Source organism: Morus notabilis, unplaced genomic scaffold (assembly GCF_000414095.1).
Source record: "Morus notabilis unplaced genomic scaffold, ASM41409v2 Scaffold401, whole genome shotgun sequence".
In the NCBI taxonomy this organism is placed as follows: Eukaryota; Viridiplantae; Streptophyta; class Magnoliopsida; order Rosales; family Moraceae; genus Morus; species Morus notabilis.
The window spans coordinates 99296-113028 of NW_010356908.1; the positions used below are offsets into that span (position 1 = coordinate 99296).

The 13733-nt window shown below is 37.3% G+C and overlaps 1 protein-coding gene across 1 annotated transcript; it reads right to left on the reverse strand.

Moving 5' to 3' along the window:
- Nucleotides 1-814: 814 nt before the first annotated feature.
- Nucleotides 815-4120, reverse strand: LOC21389575 (G-type lectin S-receptor-like serine/threonine-protein kinase At4g27290). Its single transcript, XM_010088904.2, has 7 exons — nucleotides 2724-4120; nucleotides 2492-2620; nucleotides 2273-2394; nucleotides 1965-2175; nucleotides 1628-1865; nucleotides 1401-1551; nucleotides 815-1319 (listed from the first exon to the last, which is right to left on the reverse strand). Exons 1-7 carry the CDS (start codon nucleotides 4033-4035, stop codon nucleotides 1017-1019), a joined length of 2466 nt encoding a protein of 821 aa, XP_010087206.1. The 5' UTR covers nucleotides 4036-4120; the 3' UTR covers nucleotides 815-1016.
- Nucleotides 4121-13733: the final 9613 nt, after the last annotated feature.

The following is a 13733-nucleotide window of genomic DNA, read 5'->3' on the forward strand; positions in this document are numbered from 1 at the left end:
AAGAAAAAAAAACAAATTAAACAAAACAGACTAATTAACACAACAAAATAAGTTTAAACTTTTTTCTTGACTTTATTTTTCCGCATCGTTTGCTTCAAGTCTTTTCACGCTTTTATCTTCATTTCTTTTATTTATATCCTTTTTTATTCTTCTCTCTCTTTTTAAAAAAAATTTGTATGACTATTATTTTAAATGAATCATGCGTGCGAATCGCGCTAATTACTAGTTCAATTCTAAAAGTCTAACTATTCTGCTAAAACTTACACTTTTGGCCTCTTTGATAATTGCCGTCTCTGTTTAGAAAGAATGTAGTACATGGATGGCATGTGGTGGTCTTAAGATTGATAATAAAATGGTGAAGAAAAAACAAGTTGGTCTAAAAAAAATAATTCTAAAAGAAAAAGAAAGATCTATACTAGGTTGCATAATCTGGTTTTGTTCTTTTGAGATTTTGTTTTTAAAAGAAATTAGTTAGTTTATCATATTCTCTTAAAAACATCATGTGCCATCGTGTTAGATTTCAACTTAAAATAGTTAGTTTATAAAGAAAGTGGTCGAAATTGGATATTTAAAAAAGAAATATACTGAAAACACCATGTGTTTTGATTAAATATCATGTTTATTCTTTTTATTATACAGATGCCCAAAACACCTCCTGTAATTATAAATCAAACTTAAAACATCCGCTTTAAAATTTTTAAAAATACTAAGATTACCATTCTTAATCTTTATCAAATATAATGTAAAATATTACTAAACAAAAATATTAAGTAAAATCAATCTTAAAGAATGAAAAACTTATTGGAGATGCGGAGCCTAATCATGACTGAAAAAAGGAGAGAAAAAGAAGAAGAAAAAAAAATAAAAATAAAAATAAAAAATAAAGCCGAGCGCTGCGGCCCCGGGCGTAGCAGCGTTGAAAGCAGAGAGAGCCATGCTTCAGCAATTTGATGGTCGAACAATATTATAAATCTTCCAGCAAAAAGTCATTAAAGGATAATATGATCATGATCAATCTATCTACCACTCGGAAGCGTTACAGTCACTATGTTTTTAGAACGTGAATATTCTGATGTGGAGCCCTCTTCCATTGAACTCCTTTCCATGAAGAAACCAGGCTCTTTAGGTTGAGGCAAGATAGATCCCTCATTTTCCAACATGAAAACCACGGACGACATTGTTGGTCTGTCGTATGGGAACTTTTGGACACATAACAAACCCACTTGAATGCATCTCAGCACCTGAGATTCGACGTATGAATCATTGAAACACACGTTCATTAGATCCAAGGCTTTGCCTTGATTCCACAGCAACCATGCCTGAAACAATTCATACAATTCTTAGACATGTATTAGCCAAAACTACATGGATTGAAAAAAGTTATCATCCGTTGTTCTTACATGTCCCAAAAGGTTATGCTGGTGATTTTTGTGATTGAAGCTTCTATTCTTTTTACCGCTAACGGTCTCTAACATGACCACACCAAAGCTGAAAACATCTGATTTGACAGAGAACTTCCCATCAATTACGTACTCTGGTGATATGTAGCCACTGCATAAATCAAAACGTTAGTCATAAGAAACAAGCATCAGTTTAGGTAAAAATGTGATCATGCTTTATAACTCACTATGTTCCAACAATTCTTTTTGTTTTCTCTTCTCTATCATCATCACCGAAAATCCTAGCCAAACCGAAATCTGAAATCTTAGGGTCAAGATTGTTGTCTAGCAAAATATTACTCGCTTTGAGATCTCGGTGAACAATCCGAAGTTTAGAATCTTGGTGTAGGTAAAGAAGACCTCTTGCAATGCCTCGGATAATGTTGAAGTGCTTGTGCCACGGCAGTGTTGTGCATCTTTTGCCATCTGCAAAAAATTTAAACATCTCCTTATCAGTTAATTTTCAATTAAAGTGCCGGAAAGGCCTTCAAAATTTAATATGCAAAGTTGAAAAGAGGTTCCAACCAAAGATGTAATGGTCCAAGCTCTTATTTGGCATGTACTCATAGATCAATATTCTTTCTTCCTTTTGAATACAACAACCCAAAAGAGCAACAAGATTCCTATGTTGAAGCTTTACAATCAATTCGACTTCATTCTTGAACTCTGTAAAACCCTGTCCTGAATTCTTTGACAGTCTCTTCACTGCAAGATCTTGTCCTGTAGAAAGTTTCCCCTGCAAGATGTTATTGAAATATATACTTCATGAGTTAAAACCTAGTGAAGAAGTTGACACACTATGGATGGATTAAATCTATACAAAAAAATATAACCTTATAAACAGGACCGAATCCACCAGATCCTATAATATTTGCTGCGGAAAAGTTGTTTGTAGCTGCAACAATTGCAGCCAAATCAAATGTAGGCAGGTCTACATCTTCATCCTTGCTTTTACCTATTAGTTTAAACATGTAAAATATCCATGACATACAATCCAATTAATTTTCAGAAATATATTCAGACAATGAGTGGTGATGGAAACACTTGTTTACCTTTTACCCTTTTTCTCAGTTTCCACCTTATGCACCAGAATGCGACACAAAACATAAACGCTCCAGTGCTCAACGAAGCCGACAAGATGATTTTTAGTGTTTTCTTCTTATTCGCATCACGGATTGATTCTAAAATGACATGGCAATATCAAGAATTTAAATAATTTCTTGCAAGTGTTTGTAATCAGTATGACAACCTGGCAAAGAGAGAATCTAGTGAAGCCATACTTACTCATTTCTGCAGCAGAGAGTCGTATATAGAGATCTTGTTCGCTACCTTTCGCCGGCATATCTCGGATATCAATCAAGTCACCAAACCACCTCAAGCAGCCACTGCCTCCTTTCGTGATATCAGAATTAGCAAAAGCGATACAAGAACAGTTGTTCAAGCAAGCCTCCTTGCATTCTCTAAGGTTCATATTCTTGTTAAATGAAAAATCCAACAAGTCTGGCAATTTTACCTCGGCAACCTTTTCAAATCCTTCTCCTTTTTCGCAACCTAATGGGGTCTTCCTCACGCATCCCTTGGACCAAGTTAGACCTCTCCATTCTTCTTCAGAGCTTGGTGTGTAGCCCGTTAAACAGTCGCATAGTATTGGATATTGACCACTTGTACACATTGCATTAGCGCCGCAGTGGCCATAACTATCACATTGTTCATCAGTTGGCGATGTGTACATAGCAGTCCATTTAGAAGTTTCATTCAGCAAAACAAGATGCTGCACGAAACCCGAATAATTCAACTGTGCTAGCGAAATCGTAGAGTTGTCAGTACGCTTAACCATTAGGTATGCCTCCTCCTCATTAAATACATGTACAATATTGAAAACGGTTAGCACAAGCTGCTCTTTCACTCCACTGAATCGAATTCCGTTCCATATACCCGACCGAAATTTTTTAGTCATATCCATCTTAAGTGAACTTTGAAACAGCCCACCGGTTACGTTCATCCTGTAAGTAACATCACCACTGGATGGATCATCGGCGCTTTTCCACGATGTCAAGTATCGTTCGAAGCCAGTATTCAAGTCCCATCCAAGCTTCATGCCATTCAAGAGTGTGTCAGTAGGATAATCAAAGCTTTGCCATAGATAAATGTCACTGTTCGCATTTTCTTGCTCTTGAAGCACCAGATTTCCCCTGTCCAAAAGCAGAGCAATCGGACTATTTGCAACGTTGCTTGATACATTTGGGAACCAAATGACGCTCCTTGTGCTATTGAGAAGAACAAGTTTCCCTGCATTAATGGCGAATTCGCCATTTGGCTCGGTCAGCGGGGTGTTTCTGTTGGCAATCCAGACAATTGTTTCAGGCTTCCTCTTGTACCACATTCCCAAGTACCTGTTCTTTGAATTTCCGGGGGGAGAGAAGAAGCCTATCTCAAATGTTTGGCCCGGGGAAATCAAAGTAGTAAGGTTACTATCATCTTTGAGTGATTGGTTCGGAGTTATGGCATCAATATGAGCAGCCCAAGAGAATTGCAACAATGGTAGGAGGGAGAGCACGAAAGAGATCAAAATGGTGCAAAGTTGAAGAGCTTCCATTGATAAGCTTAGTGCCTTATGTTAGTACTTGGTTCTTCAGAATTGTCAAGGACTAAAAAAGAGACAGTCAGACTTATTTTTTTCTTTTTTGACGTTAAGACTTTTGATAACACGTCAAGTTTGACCCACAATACTTGATTCGTTTATAGCGAATATGAGCAACTTGGGGATTTCTATATATATATATTTTCTATATATATATATATATACAAGGGAATAATTCCTATATTTGACAAAGTCATCTGAGAAGTAGGTTGAGTCAATGTGCATGTATAACTGTGGACGCCATTGTTGATTTATCTTCTTGATATATATATATATATATACATATATAATTTAAAAGAATGATATTAAGAGGATTAGGACACCTCAATTATTTTGGCACCCCCTAATTCTCTCATCTTATAATCAAACCCCCACCCAAAAAAGAAAAAAAGCACAACCACGAAAAGTCTAAAACAAAAGTCAAACTTGAAGCCAACGGCTGGTGCTAAGGCAAAAGAAACAGACACGAAGCATGATAAAATAGTAAAAAAATAAAGAAAAACCATCCGATGAAATTGACAAGCTAGAAACTGATGACAAACGGTCGACGAACTTAATTAATTATTTCCCAAAAGACACTTTGGAACTACGTTGTAAATTATTTATTGATCATAATTAGTTAATTAATTAATGCAATGTATACGGGGAAATGATACTTAAAATGAGGAGTACGTTTCTAAGAAATTCCATAAGACAGAATAATTGGCTTATTATTATCACAGAAATGTTCTTTCAATTTCGCAAATTGAGCTCCGATAATCAGTTCTATGCATAATAGTCCTCATCAAAAAAAACCTTGCTCGTAAAACCCATAGGAAAAAATATAGCAAAAGGGAAAAAAGTGCCTAAGCTCGTTGTGGAGGTAGGTTTCCAAAAGTCAATTTGTATTAGGGGTTAATGACCAATTCACGGAGTGATAGATATTTGATCGGTTTGCCTAAGTCGATCTAGTGGATGAACGACAAAATAAAGTGTAGAAAATAAAGAGAGACACCGAATTTTATAATGGTTCACTTGTAATGAAATAGCTATGTCTACTGTTTGTTTGCACTATGTAGAGAGAAAGTAGTATAATAAAGCTTAAGAGAGAAAATAATGACGGACATAGAGAGAGTAGGTCGGCTCTAGGGCATAAAACGCAAGTTGTGATGTGTTTTAGGCGTCTTCAAATTGCCTTTCTGTTGAACAAATGCCTCCTTTTATAGCTGCAAAATTTGGTTGCTCATTTAAGGCTGGTTTCCCTTTCTTTAATAGAATTGACTTTCCTGATTGTGTCTTTATTCAACTTTCCTTGTAGAATTCGTATATTATGAGATTTGGACCACCTTGGTGCAATTTGGTGGCTTCCTAAAAACCCAAAACAAAATGTTTTTTTTAGAAGATTCTTAGAATATTCGTCAGAGCAGTCAATTCCTCTGCTCTGTCGAGCGCTCGTAGTCGACTCCAGATGTTGACATCGTTCCAGGTTCATCTTGGTTCTGGATTGTCTTCTAGCTGTCTTGGACTGTTGAACCCTTCTAGATGGTCTCCTTAGTTAATTATTGTGACAACCCTAACTTTTGGTCATCATCCTATGCTCATACTTACCATTTCTTAACCTCTACCATTTACTAGTTATAACTTCTTAAAATTTCAGGCCATTTTTTTCATTCTTACCATGTACGTTAAAATAATGTAGCATTTAGCTAGCATTCTGTTTTTAGCCATTCCTAAAATGATGTAGCATTCTGACAACATTCTGTTACATTAGTCATCAAAATACATAAAACACTATTTATTTTACATATATAGTTCAGCAGCGTTTCCAAAACACGTGATGCATCCACAACCCACTTGCCCACATTCCACTGCTACATCCTCTCTGCATGCCCATCAATAAGTTTCAGGGAGCCGGTGTCTTACCCGTGCTTCCTACAACACGAACAAACTTAATGAGCTTTCGCTCAGCAAGTATCAATAGGTCATAACAGATACAATAATTATGCATACCCATATATGCATTCATTACATATATCCTAATACATTTTGTACTACTAAAACGTATATGTTTTATGTTCTTCTTCTTTCATTTCATACTTTGTTCAGCTTTCATCTCATTATAGTCGTCCATATTGTATTTTTACGTTTTGAACGACTTTCATTTTTGTGTTTCTCATTCTTTTCATTCTTCCTTACAGATACCATACCGTTATATGGAATGGTTTTTGTGTTTCATTTTCTTGTCTTTTACTTTTTATGGGCCCTGTCCTGTTGTACCAGAGCGCGCATAACCAGTGAGGAGTGAGGTAGCTAACCAATCCAACTCAGTCACGGTTTCATATCTTTCATAGTCTCATAATAACCTTTCCTTCGAAGGCTGGTACAAAAAGGACGTTTAGTCTCTTACTGTTTATCAATTTTTTCATTGAAACGGTAACTTTAGTTAAATCTTATGAATTTGTGCATTTTTGAACAATTTAACATGAGATTAACTTTTTTTATTAAAGTTTAACTCTTTATTGTAACTTGACATTGACTTATCATCGATACATACTTAACATTGTATCTATCTAACATTCAAAATTCTACAATATGCACAAATTTTGTGCAACATAGAAAAGTAAGCTTGTTCGCGATATAGCCATAGAAAAACTATTGTACTTACAGAAGTTTCGCTAACAATGCGTCCTTTGTCTCCCTTGCTACTGTCCGACTTCAACCGTTAATTGGTCCTATTGCATAAATTTTTCGATCGTTAGATTCAAAATCTAAGATCAATAATTACATTGAAATTTACGTCGGAAAGATCTACAATCCTTATGTTTGGTATTCAACCTCAAACTATTTCCTATCTCAAGGATTTACACTAAAACCGTGCAAATTACTCAGTCATGGGCCTAATTTTAAGTTTCGGTCCAAAATTGTAAATTCTCGTTGTGTTCGTTTTCTAACCATCACTGATTATCAAAACATCTTTCTTTTCACACTTTAATCCCATATTCCTCTTGAAATCTAGTTTTAGTTCAAATTACTCAAACTAAATTTCAGCTGAGTTTCGCCTTATTTTTCTCGTTTCCTGAGTTTTCAATAACTCGTTCTACTTCCGATTCTGGTACCTGGAGTCAAGATTCACATTCCTGAACATAGATTCCAACATAATATTGAACAAAAACACATGTTCTTCCTCAATCTAGGCTCACGGATTTTCAAAGAAAATCCACCAAAACTTCATTCAATCGTTTTAATACTTACACCGTTAGACTCCTATTACGATGCTCTACAAAACCTCGGCTTTGATTTTTACTTTAACGGAAGTTTTCCGAGATGGGTTACTATTCATCTAACTCAAGAAATCATAGAATTCTCATTTTTAAATTTGAAATCTTACCCCTAGAAGTTGAGGTTTTTCACTGGAACGCCTCAGGTTACGTTTCTACCGGACTGAACAGAAGAAATCTCAATGAAAATACTTGATTTTCCTTTCTCCATCTCTCTCTAACAACTCTCTTTTTTTTCTTTCTTCGTAACTCTCTCACGTCTCTTTCCTTTTTTTTTTCCTCTGCTACACTTTACATAAAGTATATAATGTAAGTAATGGCATTACACCATAATGTTTCATTCCTTACATATGAAGTATATAACGTGAGTCATCAAATCTCACATTTAAACGCCAGGTGGTGTTATTGCATGTGGAACTTATGTCCACCTCACGGTAATATTCTTTTACTTCTTTTTTTTTTTTTATAGCCGTACTTTAAAGATAAGCTTTTATATGTATATATATATATATATAACTTGGTTCAATCTACTTTTTTAGACTGTCAAGTACCTGGGTCAAACTTCTCATGTTCAACCAAATTCTCTTGGGTATCTCATTAGTCAATTTCTTTTTCTGAAATTATCATTTTTAATTGATTCAGAATTGTCCAAAACGCGTTCCCTTGCGGTACTCATTTTTTTAGCAGTTTTCTGCTTTAACTGACTCAAAATATATATAACTTGGTTCAATCTACTTTTTTAGACTGTCAAGTACCCTGGGTCAAACTTCTCATGTTCAACTAAATTCTTTTGGGTATCTCATTAGTCAATTTCTTTTTCTGAAATTATCATTTTTAATTGATTCAGAATTGTTCAAAACGCGTACCCTTGCGGTACTCATTTTTTTAGCAGTTTTCTGCTTTAACTGACTCAAAAAAATTTTATTTCAGGAACTTTTACTATTTTCCCTATTTCTAATATTTATACTCTTTTTCTAGCTGGTCATTTGGTCACATACCAAATATTTCAGTTTTTCATAACTAAAATATACCCGCTAAAATTTTTAACTTTTAACTAATATCTCACTATTCACAAGTGATATTTACGAATTTTCTTTGTAAAAATATTCGTATTATAACTTTACATATTTTAGAAAATTTTATCTCGTACATAAAGTTTTTACATAATATTTTCTTGATTACATCAAAATTTTACTACTTATTATTCTGAAAAAAATTTCAATCAAATACCGGACTGTTCGGATTAGACTTAAATTTTGTCCGATCATTACAATTGTCCTAACTTGAGTTAACACGTGTCCAATATATATTGAATCTGACCCCAACACTCGCTATTCAAAAAGTATCAGAATTCATTTTAAGTCATAAATCTGGCGTCTCGCAAAAAGCTCTATCTTTATTGGCAAAAGAAGCACAAATATCAAGACCATTAAACCAATAGGATTTATCATGTTTATGCTGTAACCAACTAATAGTCAATTACCTTCCCGATAGTGTGCGAAACTCTATAGACTATAAAATCTCAGAGAAAAAACTCAAGATGGTAAAACATATTATTTATGTTACTATACTTAAAAATAAATAATTATTATTAAATTAATATAGAGAAAATAAAAAGTCGCAATGACACTAAATTATTTAAAATGACATAAATATAACTTGAAAAAATGAGTGAAATGACACATGTTGTAGGGTAAATTTTGGTACTCTAAATTAGGCATCGAATGGGACCCTCGCACCATAAAGAAGGGCATTAAGTAAGTGATCGAGGACAACCTTGCCCAAGTAGCCACGTCAGATGGTGGTTCTCTTAAGAGCAGACTACTAGTTAAGAGAGTAGTACGAATAGGAGGTCGACCGCTTCGAGAAGATGCAAAGGACAACATGAGGTCGACCGTATCAACAGCTGTAGGTGAAGATAGAATTGAGAATGCTTATGAAGTCGAATCTACGCAAGTTGAGAGACGTGAGATTTGCTCCAGGATTTGCTACTTGTAATTCAAATATACGAAATTTAAGCAATTAAATCGTCTTGATTGATTGTAATCTCCATCTTTCGGGAAATCATCCCAAAAGATGAGAGAAATATCCTCGAATTAAATAGAAAAAACAGATGGGACGATGGTCAACATATATAAATAAGGGATTGCGGGTTAAAAATGAGAGAGTCTCATTGAGAGCAATTAGAGTGTAATTCTTCTAAAAATTAGTGAATCTCTCCTCCCCATAGATGACGTAGCTCTTAAATTAATGGTGAACCATTGTAATTCTCGTGTGTTCTTACTATTTGATTATTTTTTACCGTGTTTAAGATTATTAAATTCGCTCAAACAGTTTTGAAATTTATTATATTTCTGTTGACGAATTATCACCGTCAACAATTGGCGACTATATTGGGGACAAAACCCATTATCTCTTGTTAGCGCGAGGAAATCCAGCTTGAAATCATCCTGAAATCATGCCTTCGATAAGAACAATGTGCAACGCTGCGAATCAAGGTAGCCAAAGTGAAGATAACACCATGCACCAAGCTAACCAGGCCAATGGAGGAAGGGGTGAGAAAAACCCAATTTAGAGAGTCAGCCTCTTGTTAGGTTTGAAGAAGTTCCATCCCCAAACGTGCCGCAGCCTGATCCGGTGCAGATGCAGGTGCAACTAAGCACTTTAACTGATATGGTTCAAAACTTGGTGGCTACCATAGAGCGAATTGACAGGAGAAACTCTATGCCTCAACTTGAGGATGCTCCACCGAGACCACCAAACGCAGCCACAGCTGGGAACCAGAATAATGGTGACCAACATGGTGCTTTGGAAGGGATTAGGGAGATCAAAAACACAAGGGGAAACGACCCTAGGCTTCAACCGTCAAAATTGCTGAAAAGGAAACAAAGGGCCGCTAGGAGAGGAGCCTAAGAAAAGGAAGCTGTAAATGGACAAGGACTACCCCCCAAGGGAGCCACCTCGAGGAAACTAGGGCATTGATGCCCAAGAAGACTAGGGGTCAGTGCAAAGGGGTGAAGACTTGACAAACAAGCTAAACGCTAGAAGAGCTAAAGCCTTAAAATGAGTCAACACCGCAATCTCCATAACAGAGGATGGGGCAATTATGAAGCACGTGGCAAGTTTGGAAGAGAGACTTATGGGTGATGTCGTTGGTTTAACAAAGGATGTAAAAAGCCAGGTGAGTCACCTACAGAAAAACTTGGGGTAAGTCACTGAGGTGGTCAACATCGACATTGCCCCAAAAAGAGTTCATGATCATCCATTTACTACGGAGATCATGGCACCGCCCCTTCTAGATAAGTATAAAGCACCATTGATTCCTCCTTATGATGGAAAAGGAGATCTTGATGACCACTTAGAGTTGTACATGGGACACATGCTATTGCATGGTTATTCTGAAGAAATTATGTGCCGAGCATTTCGAAACCATCAGATAGATTCTGTGCATCGATGGCTCAGGACGTTGAAGCTAAACTCCATCTCCAGTTGGGATGAATTGAAGGAAGTCTTCTCCTTACAGTTCATTGGGGTGAAGAAGTATGTCCTAAGCCTCCATACACGTGTCTCACCATACACGTGTCACAACATTTCTGAGAAAATGAGGGTTTATCATAGAATTCGCCTATATAATTAGCCGGGAGCTACTGACAGCTCGCCAACTCGACAGGTCTGACAGCTCGCCGACTCGACAGGTCATTAGACAAGTCTCCAATAGACGACAAGCCATTTATCGAGTCCATGACTTCTCATGTCAAGGAATGACCTAGAAGAACAACTCCAGCACATCAAAATCAAGCCGTGACCTTCGGACAGCACGCGAGTCGTGACTCGACAGACCGACAGCTCGTCCGGCGAGTTGCCTGAATTGCCTGGGTGATTTGGTGCCCTAGTTACCAGAAAAGGATCAGATTATGCACGAGATTATCTCCCTAAATCTCAGGAAATCTCATTTAAATGAGGATATCTCCTCTAGAAAAGGGATTATCACAATCTTAATTCAAATATTTAAATATTCAAATTTTAGGCTTATCTATTGGATATCAACTATTAGAATTCAAATAGAGGATCTTATCCTACAGAGATTAAGCCATAGAGCCTATAAATAGAGGTAAAATACGTTCATAAGGTATCCTCCACGCTTAAACTAAAGCTCTAGCCTCCATACACGTGTCTCACCGTACACGTATCACAGCATTTCTCAGAGAATGAGGGTTTATCATAGAATATGCCTATATAATCAGCCGGGAGCTACTGACAGCTCGCCGATTCGACAGGTCATCAAACAAGACTCTAGTAGACGACAAGCCATTTATCGAGTCCATGACTTCTCATGTCAAGGAATAACCTAGAAGAACGACTCCAACACATCAAAATCAAGCTGTGAGCTCAGACAGCTCGCGAGTCGCGACTTGACAGACCGACAGCTCGTTCGGCGAGGTGCCTAAATTGCCTGGGTGATTTGGTGCCCAAGTTACCAGAAAAGGATCAGATTATGCACGAGATTATCTCCCTAAATCTCAGGAAATCTCATTTAGATGAGGATATCTCCTCTAGAAAAGGGATTATCACAATCTGAATTCAAATATTTAAATATTCAAATTTCAGGCTTATCTATTGGATATCTCCTATTAGAATTCAAATAGAGGATCTTATCCTACAGAGATTAAGCCACCGAGCCTATAAATAGAGGCAACATACATTCATAAGGCATCCTCCACACTTAAACTAAAGTCCTAGCCTCCATACACGTGTCTCACCATTCACGTGTCACAGCATTTCTTAGAGAATGAGGGTTTATCATAGAATTGGCCTATATATTCAGCCGGGAGCTACCGACAGCTCGCCGACTCGACAGGTCATCAAACAAGTCTCCAATAGACGACAAGCCATTTATCAAGTCCATGACTTCTCATGTCAAGGAATGACCTAGAAGAATGACTCCAGCACATCAAAATCAAGCCGTGAGCTTCGGACAGCTCGCGAGTCGTGACTCGACAGACCGACAGCTCGTCCGGCGAGTTGCCTGAATTGCCTGGGTGATTTGGTGCCCTAGTTACCAGAAAAGGATCAGATTATGCACGAGATTATCTCCCTAAATCTCAGGAAAAGTCATTTAAATGAGGATATCTCCTCTAGAAAAGGGATTATCACAATCTTAATTCAAATATTTAAATATTCAAATTTCAGGCTTATCTATTGGATTTCAACTATTAGAATTCAAATAGAGGATCTTATCCTATAGAGATTAAGCCACTGAGCCTATAAATAGAGGCAACATACATTCATAAGGCATCCTCCACGCTTAAACTAAAGCCCTAGTGTAACACCCTGAAGAATTAATTGAGATTAATTAAGGTAATTTAGATTATTAGTGTGCCTAATCTGAATTTATTAATTGATTATTAATAAATAAATGTTTCTGACATGTGTAAATTTAAATAATTCCAAGGTATTTAAATATTCTGAGTAATTTTATTTTTAATCCAGAAGTGTTTATGGGCGCATTTCTAGACTGTCATTTTAAATATTTTGCCATATGTCTTTTCTTTCCTTTTCTTCTTTTTCTTTTCCTTTTCTCTTCCTTCCCGTGCATTCACTCTCTCTCTCTCTCTCTACCGCGCTCTCTCTCTCCCTCTCTCTCTCCCATTTGTGTCTCGAATCAAAACCGGATTCGAACCAAGAGTGATTTCAAAGAGTTTTCAACGTCAAGAGAAGGATTGGAGGTAAGATTACTAAAAGAACCTCTCTTGAATCTGTGTTTTTCAAATTTCAAAACTTATTTTGGTTCAAACCGGATTTTTGATGATTTTGAGTAAAACTAGAGTAGAAATTGGAGATCTTGGGTTCTTTGGACTTGTTTTAGGACCTAGAACCCGGATCTAGTGGTTTCCCTTTGAAATATTTGGATTTGGGACTGGATTTGCAGGTTTTTGGACTGATTTCCGTGAGCTTCTCTCGCGCAGTCGATTCCACCGGTCGACCTGTGTGGTCGACCGGATTGCAGGCTGATCGGTCGACCGGTGTGCACATTACCGGTCGACCGGTAGTGCGGTCGACTAGATTACAGGCTGACCGGTCGATCGGTCCGGTTGACCGGTGTGCACATTACCGGTCGACCGGTAGTGCGGTCGACTAGATTACAGGCTGACCGGTCGATCGGTCCGGTTGACCGGTGTGCACATTACCGGTCGACCGGTAGTGCGGTCGACTAGATTACAGGCTGACCGGTCGATCGGTCCGGTTGACCGGTGTGCACATTACCGGTCGACCGGTAGTGTTGTACTGCTCTGTCACCGGTTGACCGGTGGACACGGGTTTGACCCTGTTTGGCCTGAAAAGTGTTGTTTTGACCCCTATTTTCGGGGAGAACCCAAATTAGCTTCATTTGGGGAC